This window comes from Haliotis asinina, chromosome 6 (genome assembly GCF_037392515.1).
Source record: "Haliotis asinina isolate JCU_RB_2024 chromosome 6, JCU_Hal_asi_v2, whole genome shotgun sequence".
Lineage (NCBI taxonomy): Eukaryota > Metazoa > Mollusca > Gastropoda > Lepetellida > Haliotidae > Haliotis > Haliotis asinina.
In genome coordinates, this window is record NC_090285.1 from 41,106,772 (window position 1) to 41,132,281 (window position 25,510).

Genomic DNA, 25,510 nt, shown 5'->3' on the forward strand with positions numbered 1-25,510 from the left:
ATAAACACATTTAAAGATTTTCCTGCAATTGTGACTCTACACTATTCGGCTACACGTTTGTGTGTCTCAGTTGAGAATGCAAAGATATGACTGGATTGAGACACGGCAGTCAAAGCAGTCGATATCCCCAATAAGGTGTCCTCTGCGGAGGAGGCATAATAGTTTTCATCAGCAGACAAGCGATGGCCTCGGAATTCTGAGACACTAATACTACTGGTTACTCCTTTAAATAAAACAATCATTATTTCCTAAACTGTTCTAAACACTACATGGAAATGAATACTAAGCACATCACAAACGATTTAAGCCCCTCGTACCAAGGCCACAATGTATGACAATGGAGTTGAACTCACTGAAAATCTTGAACATGTAACTATATTGCCATCGTCACAATTTCATGTCATCCAAACCTAAAAGAAAATCTGATTATAACATCATTCACTGGACGTTATACTCCATCAGGAAGAGGCCTTCTCCCAAAGATACACCAGTACCGTTCGAAGATGTATGTGGACTTCGGTCGGAATTATGTCCGACACCCATCGTACATCACGAGTACATTAGTGCCAGAATACAATGAATGCGATTACCACACTGAGTCACACTCGCGGAATGTAATAGCCATTCTGCTTGAGGAAAGGATAGAGGATTGAGGACTCTGAGCTTACCCTTGTCACATGTAGCTTCAGTAGTACATGTGTGGTATGTTTTAAGTGGTACCTACCAAACAAAGGGTTTCCATCTTCATTTGCAAAATGATAAAGTTTCCACTCATCCTCAAGAAAATACTCAGGAGTAGAATGGATACCATGAGTACAGACATCGCTGAAATATCTCGAGGCCCTCCACTGCTAATTATGTGTTCCCCAATAAAACTATTTGATGTGTTACAGTAACTTAAATTTCATTTCACTCATACCTCGCCAATGCAGTCATTAGACAGATTCGGTTAGAATAATATACAATTAACCATTGTTTGTCCTTGAATATGACTGAATGGATCGGATGGGACTGCCACTTTGTCTGATGGATTCAATTGTCGGTTTTTATTTTATTTTAATTTTATTGTTTTTTGTGTTTGTTTGATTGGTTGGTTTTTGTTCGTTTATGTTGTGTTTTGTTTGGGTTCCATTCATTACTCTATTTTAGTTTGTTCTAGATTTTTTTATTCATTTTCAAACAACAGGAAGATAACACACAATCAATGCAGTCAAGGAATTTAATACATCGAAGTACAAAATAAAATATCTTGTAGTCCTTAGGCTATGTACATATACTAATTTTCAGTTTACAATTTCATTCATGTTGAACCAAACAATGAAATGTAGTCAAACAATAACTAAGAATACTGTGTCTAACCCATCTAAATAATTGTTCCGTGCCAGTAAAATTATCGGATTGTTACATACTCTGGGAGACAAAAATCAGTTATTGTGCAATTCGGAGACTTGCAACTGAAACTGAAAGGATGACTAGGTTCAGAAAAGATGGCAATCCTGACTAGTTACAATGTTCAAAATTACACACAAAGTCCACTTTGATCGCCTGCGTATCACAAATCAAATTATGAACTTATATATTCTGTGACAGAGACCTTTAATAATATACTGATAATTATAGGTCAGCTTGAAAACTAATCTCATACGTTCCCATGAACATATCAAGACTCAACAGCATGAAGTGTCTGAGAACTGAAAGGAATTAACCATCAGATTCTAAATAAGGAAATACACACAATACTGTTCCCTGAATACACAAACCCAATGTTGTAACATTCACTATCTATGAAGGTGATAAGCATTATTTAGATTTCCCTCTCACTCTCTGGATTAGTGTTGGTGCCTAGCTACTCACCCTGATGACCATATGGATTAGTTGGTCATACCTGTTTGAAAGCATGACTCTGATGGTGTGGATCATTTTCAATTCAAACCCTATTATTGTCAACATCAAAAAGACAGATTTTCCCCGAGTGTTACGTCAACCATTAATAACTCTCAATAAAAGAACACTTCTGAATATTTCAGAATTACGTAGGAAAACTCATTTTCTGTAGACATGGTGGTGATATTTCACCTGTCCATGTACTTAACAAGCTGAGCAAAACAGCTTAATTGCTACAAATGTTCATGCGTTGGAGCAAGTGAGAAGAGAATTATTGAATAATCACTGTTCTCAGTCATACATTAAAACATTACACAGGTGATGCATTATCAATCATCATTTATTCCAAAATACAGAAATGTAGGCAATCATTCTCTGAATATACAAATATTCAAGTTACATATAATGTCAGTCACACTTACAAAAATGAGTTCAGTAAATCTAAAAGCCAGTATTTAGCTAATTACATTTCTGGTATGACAACCTAGTCTTCAATTAACCATGGTGATCACGTAAAACAATATTCAAAATAAATATTTCATTTTAATAATCATATTACATACAAAAACCAACAACATGAACAAAAAATCACATTACAACCTTAATAGTTCATTAAAGAAAAATCTAAATGAACATTACAGAAAAAAGACAAAGGAATCCAAACCCAAGGACCCTATTCCAAGTGTCACACACAGTAAGATGGTGTTAACCCAAACCTTGTATATTTCTGATGATACACATTCACTGAGCAGCCTATGATGTTTATGCTTCCACAAAAGCAGAATAACATCTCAAGCCAATAATCAATGTTACAAAACATACCTTCCATGATCAGATTCAAGGCATGTAATATTTTAGGAGGTGATTTATCCAGACACTCAGAAGTCTGTAGATATAAGTTCTTTATCATACATAATGCCTCACTGCCTAATTGTGTTATGTGCTCAGTGCTTGAAGGTGTGATACAACATTTGCTGAATAACATGGCAAACAACAAGCTGTTCATACAGTTAACCAACCAATTCAACAGCTCAACCTTCAGCCTCTCAATCAACATATGATTCTTAAGAAAAGTATGACAAATCATAAGTCAGTGTCATTCATCATTAATCATCTCTTTAATGTGATAGTGCACAGGTTGTGATTGTAGAATCAACTAATTGGAAGCAGAATTTCTCTTCACACATTCTTCTTGACTTCTCAAAGGTTGGCGGTCATCCCACTCTGGAACAAAAATCCACATCATGAAGCAACACTGCATAATGGGGTGACTGTTTTCACATAATTTCTATCATTTCTATAGTCCAGATATATTATAATGGGGGAAGGGACAAAAATTGGCTCCATCAGACCCGGTCTTTGTCATAAGCAACCAGATTTTCAAAGCCCTGTTAGCAGTAAGATAGCCGTAAGTTAATGTAAATGTATGGCACTTACGACTATCTTAGCTCTAAGAAAGCCTCGAAAATCTAGGCCCAGAAACATAAATGGAAGTAAAACCAAACCCAAGGACCCTGTACCACAAAGTAACGAACTGGTGAAAGTTTCCTCAATAAAGACTTATCAGAAAATGACATACTCTGATTTGCCATTCAGACAAGCTGTGTTCATACAGCTGAAGTATTTTCCATTACAAAACACTACTGCACAATTCATACACAACACTGAAGTATTCCCACCTGTGCCTTTGCCTTCAAGGCATTGAGAGCATCCTGCAGTCGACGACCATACTCAGGGTCAGCCTGGCTGAAATTACTGACTGCTCGTTTCTGAATGAACTCCTGGGCATTGATGAGGTGTCCAGCCATATTGCTGATCAGGTGGTCACGGTCAGTAGGGGACAATACCTGAGGAACAAACGTAACAGTTAGCAAAACCCTCCCAACAGTATCCGAGTGAGTGAGTGAGTTTTAGTTTTACGCTGCTTTTAGCAATATTCCAGCAATATCACGGATGGGGACACCAGAAAATGGGCTTTACACATTGTACCCATGTGGAGAATTGAACCTGGGTCTCCAGCATGACAAGTGAATGCTTTAACCACTAGGCTACCCCACCGCCCTTCCCACCAGTATCTAAACAATGCTGGTACTTCTCAACGTGAGGATTAAGATTTCATCACAGTTTTGATCTGGGCCCAGTTCCTCAAAGTGAATTAGCACTACGACAGTTGAAAGTCTATGTAAAAGTATTGGAGCTAAGATCAACTTAGCGCTATGATCCGATTTGAGGAACAGGACCCAGATCTGCAGTCTGAAGTGCATAGCAAGGGACTAGGGTAGGCATTCCCTTCCGTATTGCACACCTGGGCCTGGTTGTTGTTCCAAATAGTTGGTAATTCAAACGCATTTCACATTCCTAATTTGTTTGGTGGGTCAATGACATTATGAAGTAATAACTAAACATATCTGAGCATAAGACTGAAAAGTACACGTTTCAGGTGTTGGTACATTCTTGTAGATGCACCCCCATGACCCAGCATTGATTTCCCAAAATCTTAACAGATGTATTCTCCCAGGTTCTTTGAAAGAATGTCATGGAAGTATAATGTCTTTGGTTTACCGACATTACCCAAATCACCAGCTGCAACAGACAAATTCTATGAAACATAAAAGCAGTCACATATTATAGGAACGGCTAATAATGACTTTTCCCCCATCATGGCCTAATTTACTGGGGGATATTAGTTCTGAACACTTAACTCAGTATCTGCCAATAGGAACAAAGGCCCTCAACACTCAAAGCTTACATCATTTCCAGTATCTGCCTAAAGGGCCAGGAGCTCTTAACGCTCAAAGGATACACCATTCCGAATATCTGCTTGTAGGAATAAGGGCTCTCAACACTCAAAGCTTAACCCATTCCTACCATCTGCATAAAGATTGAGTTGCTCTCATCACTCAGCGCTTAGACCCTCCCCAACATGGCCATGATAAGAAACCTGGGAAGATCCTGGGTAGAATAGGTCTGCTATGCTTTTTGTAAGAAGCGACTAACGGGAACAGGTGTTCAGACTCAACGACTTGGTTGACACATCATTGGTTCCCAATTGCGCAGATTGATGCTCATTCTGTTGATCAATGGATTGTCTCATCCAGACATACAGACCATCATCATATAGCTGGAATATTTCTGAGTGTGGTGCAAAAGAAAACTCACTCACTCCTCTATGATAAAAAGGACAGCCATTTAAGTTCACACCACTAACACTATCGGCATTAGAAATAAGAACCAACCTTCCTCCAGAAGATGCCCACTTGGCTGAAATTGTCATCATCCGCTGTATTGTATCTACCTACATCCCCTGATATTTTCAAAGGGCACTCAAGGTGTTTGGTGTCATCCTGTGGGCCAGTGAAGCTATTTGGGAAATAATTTGGAGCCCCACCTGAAGAAAAATAGTTGATCATATTTGAAAATAAAAGAAACCATTTCCTTAGACTAAAAGACCTGTAATGATGATTAGGGTGAAATGGTATTTGATAGTCTTGAGACCATGTCACATTTGTTTTTTATATGTCACGTGAGCGAGCTGGTTACGGCATTTCATCATGTCTGTTTAATGCTGATGATAAGAACAAAGTTGTTGACTTTCACAACTTTACTGTAACACACAATCAAAATGTGTTGCTCTGCAATACATTAAAACATAGTGCACCCAACAAACTGACCTTGGTTCTCATCGACACACTGGGGACCATCACGCTGGTAGTTGCGAAGGCGGGTGTTGAAGGGGCAGTTGACAGGGAGCTGGAGGTAGTTGCTCCCAAGACGATGCCGATGGGTGTCAGAATACGAGAAAAGACGTCCCTAAAGAAACATATTTTAAAAACATCTTAAACATACAGCAGCAGTAAATGTTAAAGCATGCCTGTTACAAAACATTCAGCGAGTCAGAACTGTTAGCCCACATCTGGACATGAAGGCTGACCTGCAGCATCTTGTCAGGGCTGGCCTCGATGCCTGGCACCATATGGGCTGGGGAGAAGGCAATCTGCTCCACCTCAGCAAAGTAGTTCTTGGGGTTCCTGTTGAGGACCATGCGACCAACAGGGATTAGGGGGTACTCCCCTTGAGGCCACACCTGCAACAGACACACACACAAACACTCTCAAAGACTGAAGCAAAATATGTCATGGTGATGACCAATTGTGATCAGATGGATGTGACATTCACATTCTAAATTATGGCACATGCTATGTGAAATGTGAGGCTATTTGGCTGCCTGTGCCAGTCCAGAGTGATGTGTCAATCTAAGCGCTTGGCTATTGACACACTGTGCAACAGTTTAACAATGCAGGTATCATATATCATACAAGTTCTTGTTTTATTCGCTTAATGCCAGGCACCAGAGTTAAGACGAGTACTGACTTTATTGTCTCTTGGTATGATGCAATAGGGGTTCAAACCAGTTACTTAATGTTCTCTGGTCAAATATTCTATCCTTAATGCTACTTTTCTGGAGGCAGCATATAACACATACACCACATGAACTGTCATCAATCAAAATGAAGTGTGTAGTGGTTACATACAACAGTGGTCAGAGATCATTGCCCTTGAAAATATACTTGAACATATATACCCATCAACTGTAAGGCCATGTCATGCCATCAACCAACACAAAGAGTGTACAGGTTACGACCCACAAAATAAAGGTAGAATATTCCCCTTTTTTCTCACTCTTAAACACATATACACATCAATCATTGGATAATGTCATCAACCAACATAAAGTGTGCAAATGTTATGGTCCAAAGTAATCAATAATACTCCTCTTTAGGAAGCACTTAAACACAAAAACACATCCACTGAAGGATGATGCCACTGACCATCACTATCAGTATGATAGGATATATATATAGCACACACATCAAGTAGTGCATGCTCAAGGCCTTACTATTTTTTTGCCTCGATCACTGGATGTCAATCTCAGTGGTAAATTATATTATTGATCTCAACTCTCAGGGAATCATACAACTCTTGCAATGACTAGGTGCACCAAGTTATTGGGGTTTTCTCATCCTTACAAAGTACCCATTGACAGTTGCATGGAGTGGAACATATAGTCCCAGTACTATGTTCAAGTTTACTGCATGTTGCTGTACCGCAACTAGGTGTACGTACATATTCATGTGGCCACCATCTGGTCATATACCAACGGATTTGTGGGTTCTTTTAAGTGCAAAGGGTTGAGCACTGTACACCAGAGGTTGTCACAACACTAAAAAAGTCTGCACACAAAGACACATCAAGTCACAAATGGACTTGATCAGTACACCTCAAGCGCAATAGACCACAAGCCTTGTGCTGTAGACAGCTAACCCACCACGCCCAATGGAGTCTGTAAAGTTATGACTCACAATGATTAGTGAATAGTGCCCTTGGGGCCTCATCATAATCTGTCCTCTCTCCATATGAATCATGCATTACAGCAACCCTGTCAGGATAATGTTTATAACAAAACTGTGTGGCTTAGACTAAAGAGTTATTGAGTGTTTTCACACTGGAGTTCTGCATGAATGAACATACTTAATCATGTAAATTTTACTAGCTACCTCTAGAGACAGTTTGTACACAATAACATTATCGCAGTAGCTTCCAAACAAATGGAAAACATAATTTTTATCTGAATGTTATGGCACCATTGTACCTCTATCAAGGAGGTTGTATAAGGTAAACCTAGGAGGTTGTATTGGCTATCAAGGAGTGTGTATGCCCACATACATATATCCTACCTTGGTGAGGTCAAAGGGGTTCCATCGGAATCTTTCTGCCTCCTCGAAGCTCATCACCTGGATGTATGCAGACCAGGATGGAAAGTTACCCTCTGCAATGGCATTGTGCAGGTCTCGGGTCGCGTAGTCAGGGTCAGAAGCGGCAAATTGATCTGCCTGAGGTCCTGTCATATTCTTGATGCCCTGGTCAGTCTGTTCATGAATGAAAAATGAGTCATTAATATATCTGGCTATTATTAATGATATCTGACTTTGCCTGTACACTGGCATTTCTGAGGCAAGACAAGCAATCTTCTCAGTTCAAGAATCAATTCACATTCTATTTTCACAATAAAAAAATATGAAACTGATAAATTGGGTTTGACAAAATTAATAATGAATATAACCCTGTAGTTTTGTTTATGTTTTCATTAATGCCAAAATCAACATCTCTGTTTGTTCACAAGCAAGTAAAACATTTTTGGTCAAGACATTCAGAATCAGCATGAAATTTGACCTGTATCTAACTGGACACAACATTACCTTGAAGTGAAACTTGCAGTAAACACTTTCATCACGGGCATTAACCAGCTTGAAGGTATGGCTACCATAGCCATTCATGTGACGGTAACCGTCAGGTGTACCCCGGTCTGAGAACAGGAAGGAGACCTGGTGACTTGTTTCAGGACGCAGCGTAATGAAGTCCCAGAACATATCAGGGTCCTGGTAACATATTCATATGAAATAGTTTTGTGTCTTAAACACTCAATCATTATTTAAGTGTTTGATATACCCAAGAATTTGTCATCGTTTGATATACATAGTATATGTTACATACAACCTTTTTGCCAGAGTTTACAATACAATATAAGTGTCTGACATATTCATACATTTCTTCAGTGCATGATGTACTCGAGCATTTGTCAGCGTTTGATGTTCTCAATGTCTGACACACCCACAGCATTTTGTAATTTGTCATCATTTATTCCTGTCTGTAAAGTAATTTCAAAGGAAAGTAATCTAAAGCATTCCATGTACAGGCCTCTAAGGATTGTTGTTTTCCATGGGCATAATGCATAGTGTGCAAAGGGAAGTAACTCTTATCAAACTTAACTGAATGATCCCCATCCATCTGCATAATAAATGATCACCTTTATTGCCATAAATGAATAGTTTATTGAATAAGGTATCCTTCTAAACTCAGAATATTTCATTACATGTGTCATCAGCAAGGTGTACAGGCTTTGATATGATGTCTAGATCACTGGTCAGAATTTGACACGAGTCCTCTCCTCACAAACACCACTAGTCAAAGTGTGTACATCTTTTCACATTAGGTCACTTTTCATTCTCTAAGTGCCACAAGTGCCACAAGTGCCACATGGAATTTAACCTGACTCTCAAGAAATTTAGTTTAGCAAACAAATAGTATGCTATGACATCTAAGCCTTCCTCATCTCCTTGCATCCAGTTTCCAACTCTGATTTGACACCAGGCATACATACTTTTCAGACACTAAAAGTATGACACCCAAAAGATATATGGAGAGGAATCTGTACCTTAAAACTAAATAACATTTAAATGAGGCCTGGCATGTTTTAACTGCAGGTTTTACACAACTGATTACTTCCCATATATACATCAACATTTGAGAAAAACCGTCAGAAGAATGGAAAAACATGCTTGTAAGTCAGAGTGTCCTACCTTCAGGTTGGTGACAGGGTTTCTCTTCTGGGTGTGAATAAAACTAGGGAACTGAAATGAACAAACAGCTCAGATACGATTTCTTGATAATAAACTCATTCTGTCTGGTCTATGTGAGGTAATACACACAAGACCAACTATATATAACATCAGAAGAGCCATCATTTGTACATAACATATTCATTGTTCTTCTGTTGTCATACAGTTCTCCAAACCATATAGTTATCTGGACATGATTAGAGGCTAAAGTGCAACTCTAAATCAGCATCGCCTAATTTGTGAGTGCAAATTCCAAATTCAAGTAAACGATGTTATGATTAATGTAGAAAACCCAGGGATTTACCATGAGCCCTGTATTTGAGGGTCCTCAGGACTCACACCCTTAATTTTTAGGGGTTTCAGACAACAAAATATGGGTCCAGACACTTAAAAATTATTATTAATACTGTTATTGTATTGTGTCTCATGATCATCACAATAATTGATAAAGGAATCAAACTGCAAATAATACTATAACCTAGTTGGTACTTGACTGGAATTTTTACAAATAGTATTTGGACTCCCTGAAGATGCACTAATAAATTTTGTTGCGTCATTTAATTAGTTTTATGAGTATAGGATGCAGGAATTCACATCCCATAATCCCTGAGAACCAGTTAAAAAGTTCAAAGTAATCCATATGTTTCCAGAAATTACTCCCCTCACTGCTTCAGAGTACCTCCTGATTTATGCAAGAGCCAGAAGTCAGACTGTAGGTATCATCACAACCTGATTAGCTCGATCACTGTTCATGCTCCCAGTCACTTGCCTGCCTGGTCATCACAAAACAGCTGAAATATTGCTGACTACAGTGATAAATAACATTCACTCACTAATATGCAGGTCTACTGGTGTTTCATTCACTTTGACAAGTGTTCCATTAACTCTTACACATGTTGCATCATACTAATGGTCAGTGTTACTTTAAGCTTTCCATCAATGCTATATGTGTTTACTGTCGGTACTCACAAGCATAGGATCTCTGATAAAGAAGATGGGGGTGTTGTTGCCCACAAGATCCCAGTTTCCATCTTCAGTGTAGAACTTCATGGCAAATCCACGGGGATCTCTGGCTGTGTCAGCTGAACCCTTCTCTCCACCTTTAGGTAATCAGAGCACATATCACAAACATGATCATCTGCAGTAAACATTGGTGGTGTAGTGATTAGCATGCTGGTCTCCCATACCTAAGGCCCAGGTTAGAATCAAACTGGAGACACCAAATATTTGTTACCTGGCTCACATACTGTGCTGTGTTCCTGGGGAAGGCACTTCATCCACATCATACTCAGTCCCCCTGATGTTCAAAATAGGTACCTGAGAAGTGGTTGTATAGACCTATACGTTCACGCTTAGTACTTAACTGCATCTTTGGAAGTACAATTCTGTCAGGGTAATAATGTAACTCATCACATTGGATTCTAAGCACAAAAATTAGCATTATTAGTAGTAATATTATTATTAGAGCAGGTTTGAGCATGGATTATGAAATGCACTGAACAAGAATTCACTCTTGTAATGTGCACCATCCGAGGTATAAACCCATAAAACAGATTTCACATTGTGGAATTGAGGCTAATTTTGAAAAAACAGTTTTCAAAAATACACCTAAAACAATTCTTATAAAAAAAAATCAAGCTTCAATTAACTAGTATTATCAGACAATAACAAAAAAAAGGTAATTTTCTGAATAAAATTGACATTTTATACTTATCCTGACTCATGCTTATTGTTTATCTCCTCTTCCTTGGCAAAGGTAGTGGAATACCTGAAATCCCTTGAAGTTCCCTTCTAAAAGAAGCGGATGTAAAATACACTCACCCATGTGTAGCCTCTCCTTTTCCCGTGCAGACAGTCAGCTGACCGACCAAGCTTGCTACTCTCTCCTTGTAAATCGCCTGACATGAGAATTATAGGAATTAAGCGTGCCTGTGAGGGGCGTCTGGGAGGGATTTCGTCATGAGTCAGGAAAATTATAAAATATCAATTTTATTCAGAAAATTACATATTTTTCCTTATCCCAACTCATGCTTATTGCTTACAGAATCAGATAGAAATGGCGGTGGGTCAGGCCACGCTGGATTCTGCTGACTGTCAAAATTACTACCAATAATTTCCCCCCACAACAGGAATTTGGTACGGCGATAATTCGGTCCTGCTCTTCTAATATTCATTGTAGATTCTGGGGGGATCACATCTAGTCGAACTTGTCTTCAGCAGAAGGCTTCGTTGACTGGAATGTGGTGACATTGAAAGTAACTAGTGTCCTGCTAGTGTCTGATGCAACTAAATGTCAAGATATTGTAATCAAGACTAGTTGCGACCCCTCTTCATGTACAAGTATCTTCCTTACGAGTACAGGGTAATAATTACCCATGCTAGTCTGTTTAAGACGTGTGCATGGACTTTCCACCATTATACTCCGCAGAGCGTCTGGCTTCCACAAGTCACGTGATAAATTGGGTGAGGGAACTCAGCACCTTCAGGGAATTGTTAGTTGCTGAGCAATGACAAGTGGCCCAAACTGATGATGTCCTCTGTGGCTATGTCTCGCAGATAATGGTTGGCAAACACCGTGTTTGACTTCCAAAAGCAGCCCTCCATTATAGTTGACAGCAAGCAATTCCCACGTAGTGCTCATGTAGAGGCCCAGGCTCTGACTTTGTGTGGGTTGTAGGCTCGAGGAGGTTCCAATCCTACTGCTTTATAGGCTAATATAACAGCTCTGATCCACACTAAGATAGTGTTGCGGGATACTTCCATAGGTGTCTCAGTGGATGTAGGGATAAACATTCGCTTGAAACATTGCCTCTGGACTTGGTACGTGCAATGTATATCTTCAATGCTCTGACTGGACATAATGATAAATCCTGAGTATCATGAGGTCCTAAGATTGAAGATAATGTCGGTATGTGGAATTGTCTATCCAGTTCACCTGGCAGCTAATTTTTCATAATAAAATCTCATCGTTGACCCAGATGAGCTGTCTGCAGATGATTTGCATCAAATATCATGTGGTTGAAGTCTAGAGCACGAATTTCTGACATGCGTGGAGCTTTGGCTAAGGCAAGTAAAAACAGCAACATCTGAGTTAGCAGTTCAAATGAGGTCTGATTAAGAGGTTCGTCCGATTAAGAGGTTCCCATGCTGGAGCTCTAAATCTGCACTGTTAATCTTCCAACTTGAAGGAGCATAGTAAGGCAAGTAGGTCGGGTACTTTAGTCAGCTTGGTTCCCTTTTCCATGGTGATGACTGAGCTGAGAGCTGCCAAGTATGTAGATAATGTAGAGCTTTTCAGACCTCTGGAAAGTCATAAGCGACATAAATATTCTGCTATCTGCGAGATATGTTGCCTTCAGCTGTCTCAGTAGTCAAGACAAGGCTGGTATGCGGAACTGTTTGTCCGGTTGACCTGGCAGCTGTCTGATTTATTTTCTCGATGACTCTTGGTAGAAGCACTGGAGGGGGAAACGCAAATGTGTTTAGTCCTTCCCACGAGATGCTGAGAGTGTCTGATGCCCAAGTTAATAGATCTGGTACTGGCGACACAAATGCCTGTTAGTTGAACCTTGTTGCAAATAAGTCTATTTGCAGTGATCCAAACCTCTGGCTGATTAGTTGATGCAGCATATACTCTGTTGGTGATGGAAGAAGAGGATGAGATAAGGCGTCTGCTATGATGTTGCAGGTTCCTGTTATGCTTTTATTTGGAGATTCATCCTGTCGACCAAGTTGGAGAGTAGAAACGTCAGGTGTAGTAGAGATGGAGGTCTTGTTGACCTTTGTTAACGTAGAAGGCTACTGTTGAGTTGTCCATGTGGATCATCAGTAGCTTGTCTCTCAGTGATGTCAACCAATGACGGATAACATGCATCACCACTTACATCTCCAACAGGTTGATGTGAGGAGCTCAATCTTTTTCCAGAATCCTGCTGTAACCTCGTTGTTTAGATGGGCACTCCATCCTTGGAGAGACGTGTCTACCTAAAGATGGTTGTAAAATGCCAGCACTAACATGTAAGTTACGACCAGCACCGTAAACCGGTCAGGACATGAAACAGCAACTCAGGAAACGCTGTCATAGACGTAGTAGTAGGCGTCATTGTCTGGTCATATCCTGAGGTGACGTGAGCAAATCATATAGACATTATCACTGATGTAGTGATAACAGAGAGAGCAGAACTTATTCTAATCATCGGCTTGAGCTCTGACCCACCGATCCTCTGTATTTCAATGTAGTGCTGGCGATCTTCATAACGGTTGAGAGGCATTGATGATGCCATCAGGGTTGATCTAAAGGACAGTGTTCGTTGACTACGTTGGTTGATATCTTGCTCATTGCGTAGAATCAACGGCTGCTCATCGAAGATGTGTTGTTCTTGCAGAGATTTCTTCCCCAAACGATTTCTTCATTGAAGAATGATGATTCTGCGATGATTTAGAAGAAGATGACTTCGTCTTCAACGACATAGCCTTCGACTTCGGTCCTGCCTCTGAAGAAGATCTCTTTGCCGCCTGAAGAATCAAATGACGCTGTAGACTGCTAAACTAGTTTGTAAGAGACATCTTTCCATCATCTTCTCCGGAGTCTTGAGCAACCATCCTTGCTACCTCTTCAATCTTGTCGAGGAAGTAGATTCAGTCCTGCAGTAGTTGAGATGAAGTGTTCGGGAGGAAACTGCTGATCCTTCTTCTGAGGGACAAAAGCTGACAGGATCATTCTCTCTTCCTCGTTCGCATGATTGCTGAAGTTGAGATAAGAGTCTCATTGATGCCTCTAGATCGAGCCAGTCTGAAGAAAGTGTGTCTCGTGGTGTCCAGTTGAGCAAGCCGCTTGTCATCTATCTTGTAAGATCTGTAGCGGGGACTGCTGATGATCTTGTATGCCTCATCCACTCTGGTGCTCTGATGAAGGGCTCCATATGGTGAAGAGGGAAGCAACAAGCGTTGAAAGGTGGCACATGCTGTTGCTGAAACTTGGATGCTGCCTTAACTGCAGTAGATAACTTCACGGAAATCGTAGATACTGAAAATGTAAACAAATTATAGATATCGGAGCTATCGCCAGAAACGTCAAGGCATGTCTTCCTTCTTTATACTATAAGTGTTGGGTTCGTTGGAGTCCTTGGATGGTGAGACTAAGTCCACACCCGTGTGGGTGCACTCACATGATGTAGGTGGATCTCTCTCCGAACTGCGACGGGATGGTAAGAACGACGGTGACAATCTTCCTGAGCAGATGCGTGCATGCGCCTCATCTTCATCCTCTGGAGTGAGTATCTAGTTGAGAGCTGACATGGTGCAGTAGTCGACATGGTTGAAAAATGTAGTCTTCATTCTTCTTCAAAATGTTGCATGAAGTCTGTGTCGAACGGCTGTGTTGAGTGCAGTCACGACTGACTCATAGAGATGTCTGCTGCAATAACCGAGGCTGCTGATGAAGTCTACGTTGTATGACGATCCAGAGCAGTGACAATGTAGCACATGGCTGATCTAGGAGCAGCAGTCGACGTAGTTGAAGATTGTAGTCTTCGTTCTTCTTCAACATGACCTTTCCAAGCTCATGCTGCATGAAGGCGTCTGCGTCGATCGGCTGCATTGAGTGCAGTGACAGCTGACTCGTAGAGATGTCTACTGTGATGACCAAGGCTGCTGACGAAGTCTCTGACGACCCAGAGTTGTCTATGCCTGTTGACATCCTGCTCAAAGTGTAGCATCAACGGTGACTCATCGTAGTATGTTGTTCCTGTAGAGGGACGATCTTGTCACCACAGGACTTCTTCGTCGAAGAATGTTGATACTGCGACGACTTCATTGCAGTAAACTTCATCGTCAACAACGATGGTGATCTAGAATTCTTAGGCTGCGACTTCCTGATGAAGTACTCTTCTGTGGTTTAGGGGACGACTCGCTGGATCCAAAGTATAACCCCAGGGACACGCCTGTCTGGTAACTGGAATGAAATTCAGCAGATAATGAGAAAAAAACAGTTACCCAAAGCTAAATCATCCGATCAGACATGACTAATGAAAGTCAACATCGCCTGTCCCTCACATGCCTGTGAAAAGAATGAATTTATACAACAAATTCTGAAACAGATATATTTCTGCAAAATTCATGGCAAATAGTGGAAGAACATAAGGGCTTACACGCCGGAGAAACTAAAAGCGAATCAACCGCTGACAGTCATAATTTACGCCGTAAACACAATTTCATCGACTGAGACTAAGACATGCTGCATCAACACACAATAATGACAAATAAATAAATTGTAAACATATACATAAACCAAATACTGCATACAACATAAATATAGTTAAATGACTGAAACAGTTTAAAAACTTATCGCCGTACTGGAGACCCCAGGTAACTCCAGCCGCCCTCGTCGGACGATAAGGAGAAAGTGACAAGCATGGTTTGCGCGAGAAAAGGGAAGGCTACACCTGGGTGAGTGTATTTTATGTCCGCTTCTTTCAGAAAGGAACTTCAAGGGATTTCACTATTAGACTACCTTTGCCAAGGAAGAGGAGATAAACAATAAGCATGAGTCAGGATAAGGAAAAATAATTCTGTTAATAGGCATGAACATGTTTATGGAAACATTGACACAAACAAGACTGGTAAGCAAACAAGTGGAGTCACTTGTGAATTAATTCTTCAGGTCACACTGGAGCTGAATGGATTCTGTTTGCTTTCACATCATTGCCTATGCTGTTGTCATATGTCAGGGACTATAAATATTTTGACTTGGCCATGGGTGCCATTGTATAAAGCAACTTTATAATAACTCCCATACCTTGATAGAGACTTCTGACATTCATAACATTAACACGCTGTCAAGGTTGTTTTGTATACAGGCATCCTTGTCCAAATGTCCCTGGTTTAATGAATGACCTTGCTAAAAATTCTAATAAATGGATAATAGGTAACAAGTCCATTCTTAATATCTTTTTCTGTAAACATAATTTAAAGAATGAAAACACTTAAAGAAATACTTTTTAAAAACAACTGATAAATTCTTTGTGTATGTTTCTCAGTCTTGAGATATTGACAAGAAAAAGTACACATAAAATATCATAGGGCTGTATTTCTGCTGTTCTTGATGAGAGAGCACAAAACACCTCACCTTAGCACAATCTACTTATAATCGACTCAACCTAAAACATGAAGCACCCCCATGTTGTTTCTGTTGATGGCTATACAGTATGTTGTGTGGTGGATCCTTTCTGCTTCTTTGTGACATATAGGTGCTAGGGATTTCAAGTTATCTGTTGACGGTAGATGCTTTAGTGGATGATCAAATGCCATCTTCAAATTGTTCAACTGGTAATAATACCCATTTTCCAGTAAATTGTGTGACTGTCACTCTGACAGGCTGGCTGAATATGTAGCTTGCAAATATAAATCTCTTTGACATAAATTTCTGAACTTATCAAATAATATTCAGCTTGATGATGATGTTTGCTGTCACCTGTTGTCTAGACTACCAGCTGTGCGACTTTTGTGGAAAATACTGGGTGGGTTTGGCATCTGATTTTCCCACTGTTTCATGGTTACATTTTCTAGAGGTAAATGAGCTACACAAATGAAAATAAAAGCAAAAGGATCAGGTCTCTATTGCTCAGGGTGATTGTCTCATGTCAAAAAATCCCTAACAATAACGTAAATGCTTGTTGATGTGATCCTGAAAATGAACCTAGAGGCAGAAGCTCCTTTGCTTCACTGGAGGAATGACAGTCCTTGATATTCCCCAATCAACTGCCTAATCAGGTGAAACAAGTCGAATATCATCTGACCAGGCGTAATCTACTGAGTAGTCTGAAGGAGGATTAGAATTCAGATGCTCAGTCCATAAGTAATGAAGATGTGCAATTCTTCATCCAATGCAAGCACAGGCAGGGACAAGGTGAGAGGGTTGTACATTCAAACAAAGTATACACTTGAGAAATTGATAAATTCTCTTCCTGGAAACTATATATCCTCAGCGAGCAGCAGTAAGGAGGAAAATGACACACAGAGTGTGCTGCATGCTCGTGGCAGAATCTATTATTTGTTTGGGTGAGGTATGATGAAAACAGAAGCATAAAGGACACATGACTTAAAAAATTTTTCCACTTGAAATCAACAACAGAACTGTAATATGGGAGTTTGAATAAGTTTTTTTTTTAAATAATAATTCTCCTCTGCATTTCGGTCACATATTGAATAAATTATATCATTATGAAAAAGAAAGTACATCTTCATAATTTACATAGGTAATAATTAATTTGGGCATTAACCACCCTTGGCCAGGTGCAAACTCAAGGGTGATCCCTGAGCGTGATGGTTCCTGTCAGTCGTAAATATACAGGTTTCTTAATCATGGCTTGCAAAGTTTCGTCACTTTCTCTGAAGAGATTACGAAAGTCGAACCTTGTATTCTAGAAGTTATCAAGTTTGTGATTTATTTTTTTATAACAGTACTACAATTACCCAATCTTTTTTCAGAAAAATATCCCAAGACACACTTACCAACAGTTGAAAACCTCACTGCCATCGGAGTCCGCTTGCCAACATGTTCAAATACTTTGGCTTTACAATACTGTGAAATGTCATGGGTCACCTCAAAGTAGCCAAAGGCTCCTGCAATGAGGGAAATACATGTAAACATGAGTACATTTAACACACATAAAGTGAATCCTTATCTCATCATCACAACTTCCTGACAAAACAGAATGCTCATACAAATTCTATCTGAACATTTTTTTTATTTTATGATGTATGCTTCACAAATGACCCTTAAAAATCTAGTTTTAAAAATTATATGAACAGAAATGGTAGAATTTCATTTTGAAATGTTTCATATACAGTCGAACCCCGTTGTGTCGAACTCGTCGGGACCAAGGGAAAAGTTCGACTTATCCGAGTGTTCGACACATCCGTCAGCATTGAAAGGACCACGAACCAACACAACCACGGTGCTTAACACATCGTTATTTCGCAGTAGGATACACATACGAACAATATATCTTTGCAATAAACGTTTACGACAGTATTGATCTTTAAATTACAACATATACAAATGTAAATCAATTCAATCACTTTATTCGTCATGGCAAATAAATATGCATACAAAAAGATAAGAACAAGAATGATTTAACAAACTCACAAGCGATCCCGTTTAGTTGGAAGCACTAATTCATTTTCAGTCAGTATAAAAAGTTGTATAGTTCACACAAACGGAATCAGAATGTACATACGTGTACATGTGGGGAATTTATCTCTTAAAAAAATCCGAAATCACAGTCTGTTTGGCGTTCGGGCATGGCATCACAGCAGAATTGCTCAAAAAGTTTCTTAATGTACCAAGCTGGTTGGAAAAAGTGTCAGTGTCACGTGCTTCCACAAATCTGATAAGGGTGTCGAGGGCGGTCCATGCTGCAGCTAGGGTAGGGGTGGGTGGTTCAATTTCATCAGATTCAGTGTCACTCTCGGGATAGCTGTCATTGTTAGGTTTCTCCGGTGCCGGTTTTCTCGTGTCAAGAACTTCATCCACGATCACGAATCTTCAGAGCCCGGGTCACACGTAGCAAGGTCCTCGTCCACACAAGCATAGCCCATCAGGGTGATGGGTCGGCCGACAAGATCGCTGAGGGGAATGTCATCTTCAGGATCATCTTCGTTGTCAGCATCGATGACGTCGATGTTTGTGTTACTCACAAACCCTGCATGTCGGAAACAGTTTCTAATTGTTGTTTGTGAAACACTTTCCCATGCCAGCTGAAGGAACCTAAGTGCTTCAAGAACACTGACAGTTGTTTCAGTTTTATTTTCAATTGCTGCTAGATGTTTTGCAGTCACATGCTTCCGATAATGAACCTTCAAGTTGTGTATTATTCCCTGATCCATTGGCTGTGTTTTACTGGTGGTATTGGGGGGCAAAAAGATGAGTTGAATGTTTGTAAGCCCAGTTACGTTTGGATGTGCAGGGCAGTTATCAACAACTAAGACAATTTTGCGAGCATTACGTCGCATTTTCCTGTCCAGCTTACATAACCAATTTCGGAATAAGTCAGAATTCATCCACGCTTTCCTATTCGCATGATATTCAGTTGGCAATTTCTTCACATTTTTGAAACAACGTGGATTTGCAGATTTACCTATTGTAAGAAGTGGAAGCTTTTCCTTAAATCTATCCAGCCAACCATTTGAGCAGGAAAAATCATGTCTGCCTAATTTTTGGGCTAACTTTTCTGCTTGTGCCTTCAATAAAGCACCGCTTACATTAGCACTGCTATCCCTAACCATTTTGAACCATTTCAAAAGTGCTTCCTCAACGTCATCAAATTTAGCAGTACGCATTCTCTTACGAGAAGGCGAAAAGCTTGACTGAACAAATGCCTCTTTGATTTTATCAGCATTTTTAATCCATGTAGAAAGTGTATTTCTGGGTATGCCAAATTCAGTTGCAATTTCTGCTTTGGATTTTCCACCTGACTCCACAGCTATGACAGCCTCGTATTTTGTCTCTATTGTCTTCACAGATAATTTTCGCTTTTTAGGTGTAACATGCGATCCAGTTATCCCCCCGGGCTGATCGGGTCCTTCGCTGAATTGCTCTGCCATGTTACTAACCGTACTGGTTAAAAAAATTGATCCTACACCTTAAATACTACACCAAAAACAAAACATCAATTTAGATAATCCAACTCCGTTTTCCTCACTTCTCATTTTGTATTTTCAAGGAAATCACATGACCGCTAACATAGACTGTCACATGACAACAACATGCACCATTGTTTGTTTAGAGATATCCTGTCGGTCCGTGATCAACGTGTCACTGGTAACAACTTAATTATGGTTAATTGTTTGAGTAAAGTTCAGTTGGTAAGTGTGCTGACAATGTGTGTATAGATGCGTAGTTAAACATGTCACTTGATTGTTGAGTCCGTTAATCGTTACTTTTGATCTTATGAGGATGACTTCCGATTGCGCGACTGCAGTTTTCAGTTGCAACAACCAGCTTTGACAGTTCGAGACAAAAGGGTAAATTTGTACTTGTTAGAGCCTTTGGGGACCCTAAAATGAGTTCGACACAACCGGGAATTCGACACATCTAGTTCGACACATCAGGGTAAAAATAATGATAAATATAAGGAAATCGGCAGGGACCGAGATGTCAGTTCGACACATCCGAGAATTCGTCTCAACCGAGTTCGAGACAATGGGGTTCGACTGTAAGTTGTGCTTCTGAACTCAATAAGTATTCAATTAGTTTTCAGCACCCCATATGCTTATCTTAAGAGGTGGCAAAGTGGATCAGGTGGTCAGACTCACAACCAAGATTGATGCATGTCACTGTATCTCAAAGACCCATCCACGTCAGTGACTGTATGATAGACAGCTGTCACATAGCAGAATGCAGCATTACTCAAAAAAGATAGGAGTATCAACAGCCATCACCTGCTCCTTTAGCATGGACAACACGTTCTGGAATCCGCTCCCTGTTGAAATGCGCCATCTCATCTGTAAACACAAAGTCTTGCAGCAGCACAGGCCCACGAGGTCCAACAGTCATGGTGGCTGTCTTGCGTCCAACAGGGGCACCTGTTCCTGTGGTGAGCACATCAGGCTTCTACAAAAGACAGCAATATCTTTCACTAAACACTTTCAACAGACCAAGTTCACTACAATATGAAATAAAGGATGTATATATTTCAATAATAGGATCATATATCAACTGTGTGGCAACACATTGCCATATGATGCTAAATGATATAATCAATTCTATTCCATTCTACATGTCCTTGATGACCCAAAAATTATTCAAACGAAAATTTAAGCCATTAATTTTGCACATCCTTTGTGTTAACTTAACGCGCCAGGAACTAATTTCACTGATTTTGATTCCACTTTCATATATCGCATTCCATAACTCATTATAAACTTTTAAAAGACTGAATATAAGGACACCATTACCGTGGAGATTATACGTGCCCTAAATATGATCATACAGGGAAAGTTGCACCTCAAATTAACCTTTCCATGAACTGTCTATTTATCACATTCATATCCTACAGTGTGCATATACTATTCAAAATACAAAATACATTTAAATGTCATTCAGACATCAAACATGAATTCGCAAAAGACCAACATAAGAAAAGCTCCATGATTTAAAGGGGCACTGATGCGGAGCAATTTCCGTGGACTGGTGTAAACTTTTGTTATTGTTTTTTTCCCGTGAGTACCCGGATGACATCCCAGAATTCGTGACTGGTTCGTGACCTCTGCTGCGCAGTCCGTAAGCGCAACTGATAGTTTAATTATAGACAGATCAACTGAGGTGAAGTCATTTTTACTTCATTCCAAATGTATTATGAAAACAAATGAAACACTTTGGAGGTTAATCATCTGCCCGTGGCAGAAATGGTAAAAAACTATTAGGACGGAAAACGTCTCTATATTTTGTCTCATAACCCTAGTTAGTTTATGGTCATACTAGTATGATTCTGAAAATTAATAAAAGAACACACGATCTGCTTATACTCATAGTAAATTTCTAACATAACAGCAACATTTATACATTGTATAGAATGCCAATGTGGATCCTATTTCACACACATACGCGATCTAGTGTGTTTTTTCTGTCATACAGATTCTGCTGAATGCTACAACAAATAAATTAAAACAAAATGAAAAAAAATGAATGTAAAACAGACTAATTTTATAGCAACGATGTCAGGCTACTACCTTGTTCAGGAATGTATCCATCAATATCCACGTAAAAGAAATCGTATTCCATTCATCTGCAGCTGGTAAGTAATCCTGCTCTGTGTCGCGTGTCTTACAACTGTCTCATTTGCGAGAAAGTAACACATCGTTTCACGTCTTTCGTTGGTGAAAACCAGATAAACCTCTGATTGGTCTCCCAAGATAGCACACCTGGCAACTAATTGTATGATGTCCACTATTCTAAGTAATTTAGTTAACCAATAATGAGCAATCAATCAATCAACGTAAGGGTGGTTAATTCTTTGAAGGGAGGATGTTGTTTTTGCACTTACACTTTACGACAGGGTGTAGTCATCCACACACACTGCCTTTTGACAAATCCGCTAGAAGATAAAAGTAATTAATCAATCAGTGAGTTATCGGTTAATCCTTTGATCGATGTTTGTTTTTGTAACTTAGTTGATAAGCCCTCTTGCATCACTTACATGCACATATTACATAACATACAATACATTTGCCATTACAGACCTTAATTTATAATGTTGAGTATTTACTCCAGACAGGAGAAATGCCAAATGGGAACCTTTGTTGAGTAACCGAAGTTGTGTTACTACTAATTATACCTGTCATAAATTCATGAATTGACCATCAAGAGAATGATGACAAATAACACGTGTAGGTTTACACCATCAAACGCGAGTTACAGCAAGGAAGATGTAATCTCTGTGTCGCATGCAGCCTGAAAACACTTATGGGCCGAAACTGTTTTGAGGATACCAACGAATTTCGTTACATAAGGAATGCACACGGGCATTTGCTGTGTACTTGGGTAAATAGGTGAAATAAGGGTTTTTTACGTAAGAAAATTTTCAGATTTCTCTACCATAGGCAAAGTCATCGTTTTTTGTTTACGAATTCAAATAAATCAACTGTGTGTTTTTATTATCATAAATAATAAACCATTGTAGCTACCATAGCTACCAAAAGTTTCGTAAGATATTTGCTATCACAGCTGAACCAACACTCAGAATTACCTAAATATAAAGCTTTGCAATCTTCCGTACTGAAACAAATGGCTACATGCCTGTAGACATCATATTTTCCATGTAACATGATTAAATATCAGGTTAAAAACACTGAAATAGGATCAAATTGGATCAGTAAGTATACCATCCAAGCATCCGAAAAGAACTACACTGCTGGGATATTTGGTTACGATCAGACAAGGAATACCATGGATATTTTTAAAGAAATGGCATATGATGGGCATCCGGCCTCCCGACTGTTTAGGTGAAGAAATTCTGCTAATATGGACAGGAGCCCAGTTCCTTTGTCCGTCACGGTCGAAGGAGCGGGCGCTGACCAATTTGCGGTTTGATTTCGTAATTAGACCGTTGGCGAGAAACATTATTCGCTCCGCATCAGTGCCCCTTTAACCAGAGACCATATAATATTATATGGTCTGATTTAACACAAGGTATAAAAATGTTCGCTTGTCGTGATGTAATATTACCGACTACAAGATGAAGACTGACACAAGACCATTGTCTGACACAAAGTCATGTTCATAATGAAGCAGTGAAAACATCACCAGATTCCACTGGCGATCGCTAGTCTAGAGCCAACTGGAGATAATCTGGTCACAGTGTGCAATGTGCAGTCTGTAAATCTACAGCGAACTTTGGTCGCGAGCAGTCACTCTTGTGTAACGTCGTTCGTCACTTCCACACAATGACAACTGCTGTACTCACTCCCTGTGTTTTGCTGAAAGCATTCAACTGGTCGGCAGCCTTGTCCCTGTTCGCCATAATGGTGCAGCGGTGGAAAGACAAGAACTTCGACTGTTTGATAATATGTACAACGAAAGATAGTTCTAGTTTACTCAAGTCAGCCTACACCGTGTTCTGACCAATCAAACTTAGCGACCTTGACCTAGGGGCCGGGGTCAGGACGACCAAAGTCTGCCTTACTTGCGAGCCTGACAAAACTAGATCGTGTTGTCAAAACATGTGATATATGTATGTTTCATGTCGTTCCTGAAATTTTAATTTAATCATAGCTTCAACAATACTTTCCCATTTTTTAACGAATGCATTGTAATAATATCATGTATGGTACGCACGTCCATTGTTGCCTCAATCAATATATTTTATTATATATAAATTGTAGGAAGTGTATTGCCATACAGATGCAAATCCCAACCATTTTAAAACTGTTTCAACATGTTTAAACTTCTTTGTTATCTATATACTATTTTTATGTAATATGTGTAACTGTTGCATATTACTGTGTCTTGCGTCTCAAACATCTGAAGCATCCGTTCGTTCGTTCATTTTAGTCATCTAGATCTTTGTCCTTTTTGTCCTTTACATGTACACGTTGTGATGGTGATTTTTTTGTGAAGAAGCATATACAATGTGATATACACCCCACCGTAATATTTTTATAAAGTAAGTCGGGTCCTAGTCAAAATGAAAAAAAACCAAGTCAAAATGGCCACAAAAAGTCGAATGGTCACAAACCCCAAGTCACAATGGCCATACCCAAAATTCAAAATGGCCACAAAAATTTCAAATGCCCACATACCCCAAGTCAAAATTGCCATAGAAAAAGTCAATATGGCCACACACACACACACACACACACACACAATGCCCACACACTCACGCACGCACACATGCCCCCTTTCCATATTTTAAGCATATTATTTTTAATATTCCTGTTTATGAAATTGCTGCTCAGCACATGTCTATAAAACTGATGACTCCCTACCTCCCTACAAGCAAAAGGATAACCACCACCCACACTCACCCCTTAACATCATCGTGACCCCAACCTTCCATCCATGGTATATGTATATTTTTATCTGCATTTGATTTTATGCCGATTACTATGCACTTAATTTACCATGTTTAGAAGAATATGATAATGCACAATTTTTATCGTAAAACGTTTCAACATCAAACACATTCTCCACATGATTCACAGCTTTTTGAATAAGGGCATCCTCAAGCCCGATGTTGAAATTTATAGTGAAATGTCCACACTTTCATACTCACGCCAAACATGAAAATCACGAGTTTGTCATTTGTCATGTCACATTAGACATGGACATGCCCCATATCTCAACTAGTTGGTACTAATCTGTACGCGTCTGTTCTGAAACTGTATACTTACACCAGAGAGCAAGAAGACACATTACCGATTACAAAACATGATAAATATGTTTCAATATGATATCGCTTTATTCGACAAATGAAATAAAAAATAACCAATAGACTTACAACTCCAATATTGTCTGCAACACCACCGCATCTGTATCATAACATACATGTATATACACAATCAAGCATTTCAAAAGCGCAGACGACAACATACGGTTGTGATTTTGATTAACATTTGATGAATGACCAATAGCTCAGTTGCCATGTTGTTAATCAGTTTGGTGACTAAAC

The 25,510-nt window shown here is 39.5% G+C and overlaps 1 protein-coding gene across 1 annotated transcript; it reads right to left on the minus strand.

The window, feature by feature from the left end:
- Positions 1-1,143: 1,143 nt before the first annotated feature.
- Positions 1,144-24,038, minus strand: LOC137287001 (catalase-like). The gene is made up of 12 exons (XM_067819078.1): positions 23,807-24,038; positions 20,784-20,955; positions 17,853-17,963; positions 10,311-10,441; positions 9,303-9,353; positions 8,142-8,321; positions 7,620-7,811; positions 5,816-5,968; positions 5,556-5,694; positions 5,121-5,272; positions 3,564-3,731; positions 1,144-3,108 (listed from the first exon to the last, which is right to left on the minus strand). The coding sequence occupies exons 1-12, from the start codon at positions 23,861-23,863 to the stop codon at positions 3,085-3,087; spliced, it is 1,530 nt and encodes a 509-aa protein (XP_067675179.1). The 5' UTR covers positions 23,864-24,038; the 3' UTR covers positions 1,144-3,084.
- Positions 24,039-25,510: the final 1,472 nt, after the last annotated feature.